This window comes from Choloepus didactylus, chromosome 9 (genome assembly GCF_015220235.1).
Source record: "Choloepus didactylus isolate mChoDid1 chromosome 9, mChoDid1.pri, whole genome shotgun sequence".
Lineage (NCBI taxonomy): Eukaryota > Metazoa > Chordata > Mammalia > Pilosa > Megalonychidae > Choloepus > Choloepus didactylus.
Genome location: NC_051315.1, coordinates 67,086,386 through 67,100,566, shown reverse-complemented (window position 1 = coordinate 67,100,566; position 14,181 = coordinate 67,086,386). Strand labels below are relative to the sequence as shown.

At 34.1% G+C, this 14,181-nt stretch overlaps 1 protein-coding gene across 3 annotated transcripts in view; it reads right to left on the bottom strand.

Moving 5' to 3' along the window:
- AGPS (alkylglycerone phosphate synthase) overlaps positions 1 to 14,181 on the bottom strand; it is a 175,847-nt gene that overhangs the window by 137,393 nt on the left and 24,273 nt on the right. For all 3 annotated transcript variants that reach the window (XM_037848960.1, XM_037848959.1, XM_037848958.1), the window contains exon 3: positions 1,693 to 1,783. In XM_037848960.1, coding sequence (XP_037704888.1) covers positions 1,693 to 1,783 — 91 coding nt within the window. The remainder of the gene's footprint in view (positions 1 to 1,692; positions 1,784 to 14,181) is intronic.

Below are 14,181 nucleotides of genomic sequence, written 5' to 3'. Positions count from 1 at the left end.
TTTGCATAATCTGCATTTTCACCTGCAGATAAAATTAAGAATTTCCTATACTTTGATCTCCATTTAAAAATGATCAAGAAGTCTCATAATAAGTAATAAACCTAATTTATAAGGATGCTTTAAAACTTACAACACAATTATAAACTTGATACTCACCTTCAAATAACAGGCAACATGGAAAATAAATCCTCAACTCTAAAGTTAAATAAAGCTATGTGACATTGGGCAAATCAACCAACCTCTTCGAGCCTTGGCTTCTTCATCTATTAAATGAGATTATCACCACCAAATCTATGTAGCTACTGTAAGGAAGGCAGGTTAATGTGATAATTTTTTGTGAAAAGCACCTAATATCATGCTTAGCAAATAGGAAGAAGTCTATAAATGGCTGGCCAAATCAAATGTGCTATAAAAAAAAAAAAAAAACCAAAAAAACAAAACAAAAAAACCTTGGCTATAGTATTTAGAAAATGAAAGCATAAGAATGTTTACAATAAATATATAATAATTCTAAATTCTCTTAGTCTCTTATTAAGTTTCTAAATTTAACATTCACTCATATAATAGATATTTACTCAGTTCTTGATTAAGCCTTAGACACCATTCTAGGCTCTGGGTAAAACAGAAAAAAATTCATGACTGCATGGAATGTATCCTACAGCAGAAGGAAATGACTGTCCCCGCCCCCCTAAAAAGACAATAAAATATGTAAATTACAATTTTGTTGATTTAATAAAAATCCAAAGGTGCTCAAATACAAACAAAATGTAGTGCATATAAAACTGGTGAAATATGAATATGGTATGTGGATTGTACCAATATAAATTACAAATAGAGAGAGAAAGAAAGAGATTAAGAGACATTTCTAAAAAAATTAAAAGAATTTGATTTGAGAGGGATAGGAATTAGTTGGTTAGCCTGATTTAATTGCTAGAATAAAATAACTATGAATTTATAAACAAATCTATTAAGTATTCCCTGAATACCTATGGTACCTTGATAACATGTTAGATACTGTGGAGAATATAGTGTAAGACACAGGCCCTGTGTTTGGGGAACTTATCTAGTAAGAAGAACATACAGAATACCATACTATAGTAAAATAATAATAATAACCAATAGTAATATAAAGAAATGCTATTTCATAGTTTAAAGTTTTCTAATTCCACCTACAGAAAAGTGAAACTACATGAGCAAACTAAAAATTCTCTATCACCCATATCTTAAAGTTTTAGTTTTATGTAATTCTGCAAATACTCTAAATGTTCTAACATTAAATGTGACATTACATATTTATTTTATATTATTCTATATTAATCCTAGATTACTGTCACTATTATATAATCTAAAAATAACAGCAACTTAAATTTTTGTAACAAAGTGCTCTCACACAATTGATTCATTTGAATTTCACTACTACTCTGCGGGAGGTAGAAGAGGCTGTTATTACTTCCAATTCTCAAATTAGGATAACTGAGGCCCAAAGAATAAAGAATTTGCCAGATAAATCTCAGAATTTATAATTGATAGCTGAGACTCTAAACTGCTCTTAGATAGTCTTAACAAGGCCAATATAACAAAAAGTCTGACAAAAGCATTAAAGCAATGATAACAAATTACATAAATAAATCTAATAAATTTGGGATTTAAAAACATACATAAACATGTTATTAATCATTTTTATTTGCTTACTTTAGAGGTAGTTTTATGCTCCAAACTTACTCCAAGGTTCTTTTGGATCCAATCTTTAAAAGTTGGTAAAGGCACGCCACTAAGAGAGTACCTAAGGTACAAAGAAGGTAAAAAGTTAGAGCAAGGTATCTTCATTTAAATTTAAAGCTGGCCCTTCCATATATAACTATAAACTTTGGATAAAAACAAAACAAAATGAAACAAGCAAGAACCCAATAATCTGAAGGCAGACAAAATGCAGGCAAAAATGGGGGTGGGATGGTATGTTGTTACACTTGGAAGAAGGGAAAAGCGTTGGGTGAGTTTCCAGAGTTTTGCTTTATTTTGTTTTTAAAATAGCTTTTAGACTGAGGGAAGGCCCCAACTGGTACCACAAAAGGAAAAAAAATCCAGGAAACCTACAGCCTTCCTGGCTTGAAGAACCACAGTACAGCGTTCAGAGTGAACACAGTTTGGGGAAATCATGCAGGGAAAAAATGGAGAAAGTCAGAGATGGACCTGTGTTATCAACTCTTTCCAAGTCTCTGTCTGTCCCCAAATTACACGTGTATGCAGCAGACTCTAAGCAGCCTGGCTAAAACATAAGAGAACTGAACAGACATTTCAGTTGCTAGGCATCACTGAGGAACAGAATTTGGAGTTTGAGATCAGCCAAGTTAATTACCTGACTTAAAAAAAAAAAAAAAAAAAACAAAACTCATCAGAGAAATATAACAGAATCTAGAATCTAGAGTCCCTACAATGTATCATCACAATAACCAAGATGCATCCTCAAATTGCTAGACACGAACAAAAAAGTGTGATACATAATCATGGGAAAGGGCAATTAATGGCAAGTGACCCCAAGAAGATTCAAGATGCAGGAAATAGCAAACAAGTATTTTAAAGTAGCTATTATAACTATGCTAAAAGACAAAAAGGAAAATATATATGCTTGCAGCGAAGAGCACAAAGGAAATATCAGCAGAAAAACAGAAACCATTAAAAAATAGAAACTATATAATTGAAAATATGATATAAAAATTCATCAGATAGACTCAGCAGATTGGACATGTTGGTGAACTTGCAGATACAGCCGGTTTTCTGAAGAACAGAAAGAAAGATTTAAAATAAATAAATGGCTTCAGAGACCTATGGAACATTAGCAAAAGACTAACACACATGTAATTAGAGTACAAAGAAGAGAAGAGAGAGGGAACAGAAAAAATATTTGAAGAAACAATAGATGACAATTTTCCATATTTGATGAAAGACATAATATAGATTCAATAAGCTCAACATACTCTAAGCAGGATAAATGTAAAGAAAACCACATCTAGGCACATCATAGTCAAACTGGAGAAAGACAGACAGACAGCATGCTCCAAAAACGGTAAACAACTCAATTGTCTGTCAACAATACAGTAGATAAAGAAATTGTGATATATGCACAAAATGGAATTCAGCTATGAAAATGAACTGCACCCACATGTAACAACATAGATGAGTATCACAAACAATAATATTGAGCAAAAGAAGGTAGACACAAAAGAGTACTTTTTATATGATTTTACTTATATAAAGTTTATAAAAAAATCAAAACTAATAAACTGGATTTTAAAAGTCAGGATAGTCATTCCTTTGGTGGGGGAAAGATGGTCATACCTGGAAAGGGGTATGAGGGGATCTTCTGGGGTGCTGGTCATGTTCTGTTTCTTGATCTGGATGCTGATTATATGGGAGGTTTACTTTGTAAAAATTCATTTAGCTGTATGCTTATTTTTTGTCCATATTTTGAATGTATATTATACTTCAATATTGTAAATACACATTTACAAAATCAAATAAAAATGAAACAGCTATAGTATACTATAGTAGTCTTATTTGGCCGTCCCATTAACATTTTCTTGGGGGGGGGTGGCGTAGAAAAGATGCAAGAACACTGTAGTAGAAAAAAAATTGCTGAATATGGGTACCGTGATTTTATAAATACCATTCATAAGGAATTTCAGAATAATGATCTCACTTGGAATAGAGGTAAGGGAAGAATCAGCATAGGGGCAGCATCACAATGGTTAAGAGCACAGACTGAGGCCTTAATTATTATTGGGTTCAGATCTTGGTTTTGTAACTTAATTGCTGTTGATGTTGACTAAATTACTTAACTTCTCTGTGTCTTAGTTTCCTAATCTATAAAATGGTGATAATAATAATACCTACCTCATAGCATTAGTTTAGGTAAATATACGTAAAACACTTAGAACAGTAACTAGCATATGGTAATGCCTATGTAAGTTTTTACTTATAATCTTAAGAGTACAGTTTTGAAATATAAATTTTTAAGTTTACTTTGGTCTTTTCATACTTTTGTTTTATTATTGCGATTATAACTCTTCAGACATTGGTTTATTATTGGTTACATAACATCCTTTCCTCACTAAACTAATCTAGGTGAGGACACTTATTTTGCTTATCTTTTTATTTCTAGCACTTTTTGCTGTTTAATATTTTGCTACCTCTGAGAAATATTTCTAAAACTGTGAAGGTGGGTCTCCAAGCATTTGAATTTTCAATCTGCTCATATATGAAATTTAGGATTTCTTGTATATATGATTGAGACCGAAATAATATTCAAGCTGGTTGTATTAGTCAGGATTCTCTAGGGAAACAGAACCAACAAGAGGTAACTGTAGATACGAGATTTTATAAAAGTATCTCTTGCAACTGTGGGGATGCACGAGTCCAAATTCCGGAGGGCAGGCTGGAAGCTGGCAACTCCAAAGAAGGTTTTCGATGAATTCCCCAGAAGAGGCTGGCTGGCTGAAGTAGAAATAGGAACTCTCTTCTGACCGATGAATTCATCAGCTATCCTTTTAAAGACTTCAACTGATTGGATTAAATGTCTCTCATTGTGGAAGACATTCCCCTTAGCTGATTATAGATGTAATCAACCATAGATGCAATCAACTTACTAATGATTTAAGTCCACAAAATGTCCTCACAGTAGCAGCCATGCCAGTGCTTGCTTGACCAGACAGCTAGGCACCATCACCTGGCCAAGCTGACACATGAACACAAACATCATGCTGTGTTATAACACATATGTTAGAAAACACCAATTTGGAACTATTATGTTTTAATGCTGGGCCGTACTTTTTTTTTTAATTGTGGTCAAATATACGTAGCATAAAATTTGCTATTTTTAAGTGTGCAGTCCAGTGGCATTAATTACATTCACAATGTTATACAACCATCACCACTATCTACTTCCAAACTTTTTCATCCCCCCAACAGAAACTTTGTACCCATTAAACAATAACTCCCAAAACTCTTCTCCCCAGCCCTGGTAACCTTTTCTGTCTTCATGCATTAGCTTATTCTAGGTATTTCATAGAAGTGAAGTCATACAATAGCTGTCCTTTTATGCCTGGCTTATTCCACTTAATATAATGTTTTCAAGGTTCATCTATGTTGTAGCATGTATCAGAACATCCCTTTACATGGCTGAATAATATTACATTGTATGGATATACCACATTTTATTTATCCACTCATCTGTGGATGGACATCTGGGCTGTTTCTACCTTTTGTCTATTGCAAATAATGCTGTTATGAATACTGGTGTGCAAGAATCTGAGTCCTGTGTTCAATTCCTTGGGGTATATATACCTAGGAGTAAAATCACTAGGTTTCATAGTAATGCTATTTTTAACTTTTTGAGGAACCATGGGCCCTTACATTTCAACTGCATAATTTCTTTGGGTCTCTTTAAAATAGTAAGCCACTGATATTCATGACAATCATCTGGAGACCTTTGTAAATCTTTTAATTCACAAAGAACATTACTCCTCCCACCCCATAAAATACAAGGGTAACCACATCCAAAATACTTAAATTTACAGATACAGGGTTAGTGTTACTATCATGCATAAAATTTTAAAATAAATTCTACCACCATATATATCTCTATATCTGGATGCCAAATATTTCAGACTTTGAAAATAAGTATCTTGGTTGGCAGAATGGGACTTAAGACTTTGCCCCATTATCTAGGATTCCAGCACAAAACCTAAGTCAATTCAAAAAGAGTTCCATGTTATGATGTAAGCTCTTTAATTACACTTTTTTCTTGCATGTGATGTCCCGGGATTTGCAAAACAGTAAACGAAGCCTGGCTTCATAATCACAAAGCCTTACATACTGCAAGGGCTCCAAAAAGCCCATAAAACATCATCAAGTAAAAGTGAAAACTTGGAGAGTCAAAGAAGTAAATAGATGGAAAAGAAACATTATAAGAAAAGTAAAAAAAATTAAGAGTTGACAAGATAGGATTTAAAAGAATTATGAATACTGAATCTTTATATAATTTTTTTTTAAGTTTCTAGAGTACTAGAATAACTAGAAGGAAATAACTGACATGGTGGAACTGTGACATATAACATGCTTCGAAATTTGCTCTATAGCTACTTGTTAAATCGTACTTTGAAAGTCATCACATTTTTATATATGTGTTATACTTCACAATAAGGAAATAACTGAAATTGTGGAAATGTAACCCATAACATTCTTTGAAATTTGTTAACTACTTGTTAAATCATACTTTGAAAATTATCACCTTCTGTATATATGCTATATTTCACAATAAAAAACGTAAAAAAGTAAATAAATAACATGGGGCCAGATGGAGACAAAATTGGGCAAGGGGATAAACTTTGCAGGCGGGTGACAGGCACACAGAGTTTACTGAATTGTTCTCTCTTTTACTCGTCTTTGAACTTCTCCAGAATAAAAAAGTAAAAAAAAAAAATTTTTTTAAGAATTAAGAGTTATTTAACTTAAGCAAGAACTAAGTGACGACTTCTAAAAAATAATTTGGATTTATATCTAGATCTATGCAGAAACACTTATTTAACACTCATAAGACTGCAATAAGAATTGCAGGACACATAGAATGATATTATAACCTGAACCTGTTCTAAAGGAGCTTACAATCTAGTTTGGTCAAAAGCTGCAAAAATATTTAATTTGTGGGGTGAACATAGGGGTTGGAAACATGCAACTTTTAGCAGAAAGGTGGTAAGGGGAAAGCCAAGAGCTTATACCAACAGCTTCAATAATGGGATTACTGAATAGATCTTTACCAAGACCGAAGATTATTTAAAAAAATTAAGAAGTGGTTTTTGTCATAAAATATAAGGTGAGAACAATTTACCACTTTCCTTAGTACTGAAGTAGATTGTAGAAGATAAAGAACTAGAACAAGTTTCCAAGACCAATGAAATCAGCCTATACGGAAAGAAAAACCTTGTGAATATAAATTCTAAAAAGGAAGATAAGGATTTATGGTGACTAAAAACAAAGTGACTTGACTTTCACTCTGTGACAGTGTAAAACAGAGAGCAAAAATATTAATAGATACAACCACCTATCCTTGGGGTAAGTTCCACAACTGCCAAGCAATTTGATAGCTTTATTATAATCAGATAAAATTTTAATGAAAAATTGTGTCACCAATTGTACACTAAGTTTAACAGGCCCAAACAAATTTTCTCTCCATTTATACACTAACTTGTGTATTAAGCACCAATTAATGTGTTAATACCTCTAAAGTCATTGAACAATGAAATTTTTCAAAAATTTTAGTTTATAGAAATCTATAGCAATAGCTCTGAAGCTCTGCCTTTGCTGCCCTAACTCAGGTAACTCAATTCATCTACAGCAAGATGGAATAAGAGTGGCAAGATTATAAACGTAAGGATTTATAAACTGACAAATTATAAACCTGTTTAGAACATAGACTGTGCTCAGGAAAAGACCACTGACTTTTTCCCTAAGAACCACAAAGCTTAAATAATTGCTTCTAACTTAACACTTTGAAATGTCAAAGTCACCCTCCCAAACATATATCCAATCAACCACATGTGTATATAGAAGTCTCCTCCTTTTTCAATTTTCTTTGCATCAGAAATAAGGGAACCCCCCCCAAAAATTTTCACTGAAAATTTTAGTTTCTGGCATCTATGATGTACCTTTCTTTCCAGCTCTGTTATATCTCTTTTTTGTAGTATTTTATCCATCTTTTCTATGTTTTATAGAGGGCAAAGGGTCTGTATGTGTTCAGTCCACCCTACTGCCAGAATAGAAAATTTCTACAAAGATTTTTAAAAATTTTCCTTACAATCTAGTATTACTAACACATAAGCTAGGTGAATTAATACTGTTCAGCCAAATCTGTATTTTCTTGTACTCATTCTTTCTAGTCACAAATTCCATTTCCTCTTTTAGGAATATCACAACCTCCCTATGCTTGGCCCCTCTGCCTTTACCTGGAACAATCGGAATTTTTGTTACAGGACAACTTTTTACAATATGATTAACTCTACTGTGCTGGTGTATAGGGTGTAGAAAGCTACTGTAAAGTAATCCCAGAGTTTGAAGAGAGAAGATGATCACTACAATGAATGAGCTTGGCTATCTTCAGGAGTAATTCATAAGCATAATATAATAAAAACAGCAAAAAATCACAAAGGTGACATCATCAACATGGCAACATGAACAGCTACTGAAAACTGTCCACAGATTCAATGAAAAAAGGGACAATTTTGAATTGTTTGAAACTCTAGAGCAGGATATAGACTGGAGAAGGACTCTGCAGATGCTAAATTGAAGAAACAAAAGAAATATCAGAAATGGAAATGTCCTTATATAGATAGTGGTGGTGAATGCATAACTATGTGATTATACAGGGAACCATTGATAGTTTACTTAGGATGGAATGTATGGTGTGTGAATAAAACCACCTAAAAAATAAAGAGAGGGATACAAGTGCTGGAGAAAATGTGGAAAAAGGGATGTAGCTAATCACTGCTGGTAGGGAAGTAGAATGGTGCAGCCCATCTGGAGGGCAGTGTGGTGGTTCCACAGGAAGCTAAGCATAGGGTTGCTTTATGTCCAGCAACCCTGTTATTGGGTATATACTTGGAAGAACAGAAAAGAGGGGCACGAATGGACATTTTTCACAGTGGGGTTTATGGTGGCAGTATTCACAATTCGCAATAGATGGAGGTGGCCTAAGAGTACATCAACTGATGAATGGAACGGCGAACTGTTGTGTATACCTATAATGGAATACTGAGTTGCTACAAGAAGGAATGAAGTTATGAGGTAAATGGACATTGAGGACAGTATGTTGAGTGAAATAAACCAGAAATGAAAAGAAAAACATTATAATGCCTAACTAACAAGGACTAGCTATAATGTGCAAACTCTGAGAATTGAGTCTGAGGACATAGGTTATGAGGGGAAGGCTTATTGTAAAGCTTCCTAGATTGTAAACTCTTACAGCAGTTATATCTATTCCTGAGCTATAAAAGCTATTTCTAATTTCTGAGATGCTGAGCTCTTTGTGTATAACGTGGCCAGTCCCTGGAACTTTGGGTATCTGTGTGACACCTGAGACTCAGAGCCAGAGTCCAGCAGCTATAAAGTCAGCATTACCCCATACAGCAAATGTTAAAGAGTCTGAAAAAAGAGATCAGACTTCAATTAGAGACATGAACAAAAAGGACTTGGTTAGGACTACAGTGAATCAGACTAAAGGGTAAAGGACAATATTGACAATGTTTTAAAACTTCAACTTCTGTGTGAGACCAAAGGAAGAGATGTTCATTAAGTATAAAATCTGTATTTTTTGTAACATACTATATAATTTAACTTGCATGGTCAGTTTATTCAAATACCATAATTATATGGAACTTTTAATAGGGAATGAAGTCAGGTTGGCTTATACAGGTTAGAGTGAAGCTCCAATACATCCCAGCATAATTTGGGCAGAGAATAAAAATGTATTTGCAGAGCCCCCTTGAAGGACTGGGGGAAAATGTGGAAATATTAAATTTCCCCACCTGGGGAATTAATGATATTCTCATAAGCATCGGGGACTACCAATTTAGAAGGCTGAGCCCTCAAACTTGGGGCTTGCCTTTATGAAGTTTGTTTCTGCAAAGGAGAGGCTAAGCCTACTTAAAATAGTGCCTAAGACAATATGCCAATGCTAAATGTATACGAGAGTGGGATATAGGGGAGGAAAATGGGATTCTTGGTAGTGGTGTTATTTGCTGTCCTTACTAGTATATTGTATTGTATGATGTTATTTTTCTTTTTATCATTTTTTTCTTATTGCTAAAAAAAAATTTTTTTCTTGTAGTAATCAATATGCTCAAGTGCTGATTGTGGTGATAAATGCACAACTTTATGATGATACCATGAACAACTGATTGTACACTGGGGATAAATGTATGGTATGTGAATATAAAAAAAAAAAAATAGTGTCTAAGAGTCACCCCCAGAGAACCTCTTTTGTTCCTCAGATGTGGCCTCTCTCTCTCTAAGCCAACTCTGCAGTAAACTCACTGCCCTCCCCACTATGTGGGACATGACTCCCAGGGGTGTGAATCTCCCTGGCAATGCGGGACCTGACTCATGGGGATGAACTTGGTCCTGGCATCATGGGATTGAGAAAGTCTTCTTGGACCAAAAAGGGGGAGAGAAATGAAACAAAATAAAGTTTCAGTGGCTGAGAGCTTTCAAATAGAGTCAAGAGGTCTTTCTGGAGGTTATTCTTATGTATTTTGTAGCTATCCCTTTTTAGTTTTTAGTGTATTAAAAAGCTAGGAACAGCTAGAAGGAAATACCTGAAACTGTTGAACTGCAACCCAGTAGCCTTTACTCTTGAAGACAATTGTATAACTATATAGCTTACACTGTGTGACCCTGTGACTGTGAAAACCTTGTGATTCCCACTCCCTTTATCCAGTGTATGGACAGATGAGTAGAAAAATGAGGACAAAAAGTAAATGAATACTAGGGAGGGATGAGGGGATGGGATATTTGGGGTGTTCTTTTTTACTTTAATTTTTATTCTTATTATTTTTTCTGTGTGGTAACAAAAATGTTCAAAAATTGATTGTGGTGATGAATGCACAACTATAAAATGGTATTCTGAACAACTGATAGCACACTGTGGATGACTGTATGGTTTGTGACTATATCTCAATAAAATTTAATTTAAAAAAAAAAACAGCAAGAGAATGCTTAAAAACACTGGTTTCTAATCCTAATTTCCCACTGAGACGGTGACCCCAGGTAAATTATTTAACCTCTCTCATCCTCAATCTCCTAATTATTTTTAAGAAATAAAAATACCACCACCCATCTGATATGGGTTAGTAAGATAACTTTGTAGGTATTAAAAAAGAAATAGCCATTGTCATTTTAAAGAATGCTTTTACATGTTTTCTGATAAAAATCAGAGAAACATACTAATTCATCCAAATTACTCCATGGAAACTAGACTATATACAGAGAAAGCTACGATCCAAATTCAGTCCAGTTTATTATCCTGTCTGTGACAACGTAATGGTGCTTCTGGAAGCAACAAAATGGGAACTAAGTATTGTTTAGTTATTTATTTTTAGTTAACAAATTGTTTATGTTGCACATATTTAATCCCAGAGCACCTATATCCCATTTCTATGTTTGGGGAATTGCCCTCCATATGAGTCTTGATGAGATAAAGACTACCTTGCACTAAAGTGAACGTGCCAGATATTCACTTTACTGGTCTCCTTTGCAGACTCTGCCAATCAAATGCACCCCACTATTTCCCTACCCCACTGGACTCTGACTGAGGAATCAACAAAGCAAAGAAACGGAACATTTAAGGAATCCATTCTGGTAAGAGGGAAGACAGTAGCAATCATCCCAGTTTCTAAAGCCAACATAAATTCTTCAGTTTTATTACCAACTGGATAAAAATCTCTCTTAAGACCAACTAGATCCCCTTTGCTCTGAATTTATACTCTCTAAAGAATCCCTGAATTGCAAATTCTGTTAGCTAGAGACCTTAATATCAGAAAGGGTATTAAGTATTACATACAATGAAAAAGAAATAATCTAACCATAAATAAATTCACTGCAATTCTGGATTTAAAATCAGTCTCTTATGAATATGGCATTTGAGTCAGACCCCTTTAGCCGGTTCCCTTCTGGGAAAATTGGTAACAAAACACCCAAAATAAGAAACAGATTCTGAGCCCAGAGGACCCACTAAGGTATAGTTACCTGTGATTTTTTTTCTGTGACTAATAATTCATTTTACACACACGCCCTACAGAACTCTACAGAAGACAGCAGATGTCTTATGCTTTCAGTGGTACTATGTTGAAGTGCAAGTAACAATCTACCCTTTCCTGTAAAATTCTAGTGTTGTACCTCCAAGGTCCAAAGAAAGAAAGAGAAAAAGAGAGAGAAATGAGGACAGTATCTCTGTCCATTTTTGTACAGACTGCCTCAATTCTAAATGGTCTTGACTCCCTCCTTCCACCGTATTTTAAGACAAAGAAAAATGAGCATTTTTCAAATCTGTAGTTCTCATTTTGGGGTTAGATAACACTTTTCTCCTTTTTAAGAGGCAATATTCTTGTTCTTCACCATTTTTCTTGATGGGTTATTTTTTCTTTTAAATAACTGTCAGTGTGAAGTTTTGTTTTGTTTTGTTTCCAATTAGAATAGCTTACAACTGTATACCTATAGGAGATTGAATCTGTCTTTACCAGTCCATCCTTTCACTATATGAACAGTGATTGTCATGCATACCTGCATTGCACTTTTAGGAGGAAAAAAAAAAAAAAAAAAACCTCTTTAGGTTTCTTCAAGATTTATTTGAACACATACAAGCATATATAACAGTTTCTTAAAGAGCACAAGAATGCTTGGGATTTCCCTCCCCAGAAAATATTTAAGAGCCCATTAAACTATGAAAGAGCTAGAAAGTTATTTCTTTCTCATGTTCCTGAGAAAATCTAAACTTGGCATGTTTGTTTAATGCCAGTCTAAAGAGTGCCTGTAGCTTAGGGGAAAAGCATAAATAATAAAGCTCTAGTTAAACAGTTTTTATCTCATTGCATTTTCCTTCTTTCTAACTATATGATTTTTGGCCATTTGAGTCTATTTGTTTATACTGACAGAAATTTGAAATTAAGGTTACAGATTGCTTTGGGCCCCTGAAATGGTACACTGCATGACTATTCATTTTAGAACCAGATTTACTAGAAAGGAGTGGCACTATACAGAAGGTAATTTTAAAGATGAAAACAACTCATTATCAATCAGTTTTCCTTAATCTGCATAAATAAATTAGAATAAAGTATACAGAAAAACATGGAAAAGTCACATTGGATTAGGGGAAAACAATGTTTAAATTCAGTTGGTTTTAATTTTACTTTATGGTGTATGACTTTGTGGTAAACAAAGCACTTGTTTCATTTCTCTATAAAAATATTTAGAAAATGAAATTTAATGTTAGAAATAAAATACTTAAAAGATGCCTCAATAATCAGTGATTTTATGAAACAGAGTTAAACAAACATGCAAAGTGTAAAAACAGATTTGTGTTTATTTTGTTTGAATAGCTTGCTAATTATTTCCTCAGAAGTATATGAAAACTCTTTGATATTTTATTGTTGCCTTGAGTTTTTTAAATAGCCACTGCTTTTAAAAATCTGATAGTGAGCTGTTTAGAAGTTAGGTAATTGTATCGACATTTTCAAAAGTTTTATATGAAGTATTTATGTATTTTAAGACATAACACTACAGTTATCCTTTCACATCATGACTTTCCTGACTGCGCTTTCGATATATCACGGGTCAGCGTAACAAATTAAATGGGATTTTGGGGGGAGTTTTGTGGAAGCCACAGACAACATGCATTATCCTTTCACATCATGACTTTCCTGACTGCGCTTTCGATATATCACGGGTCAGCGTAACAAATTAAATGGGATTTTGGGGGGAGTTTTGTGGAAGCCACAGACAACATGCAAAGAAATCCGCAAAGCTGCTGCTGCAGCTACATCAACAACTGCAAAGCATTTGCATAAACCATGAGATCTGCATCTCTCTCCTGTAGAAAGCGCAACTTCTTTTGGGTGCAGGATTATTATAAAAAAGGCATTCTGGTAGACTTCAGCATCATACGAGAAAAGGCTACGTCCTTATATTATTCCCTAAAAGAAAATGAAGTCTACCCCTACGGATTTTCAGGCAGCAAAGGCTAGTTTGAAATTTTTTTAAAAAAGGTTTAAATTACGCAATGTAAAAGTAAGAGGAGAGGTAGCATCTGCCAATCAAGAGGCAGCTAGGGAGTTTCCTGACACCCTGAAATAAAAATTTTTTTACGTGGATTTTCCAGATCTCTGGGCACCTCTCTCCAACCCCTGCAATGTGGAAGGGATACCATTTTGATTAGTTTGAATGTTTCCAGGCATTGAAATAAATGTTGACAAAGAGGAGGAAAAAAAAAAAAAAAAAGACAACATTTAGAACACTGGTAAATTTAATTTTAACCAGAAATGCTTTCTTACTAAATTACAAAATTTAAGCCCCCACCAGCATGCTGCTCAGTCAAACTTCAGGATGGAAATGAAAAAATAGATATTTAACTATTAAAAA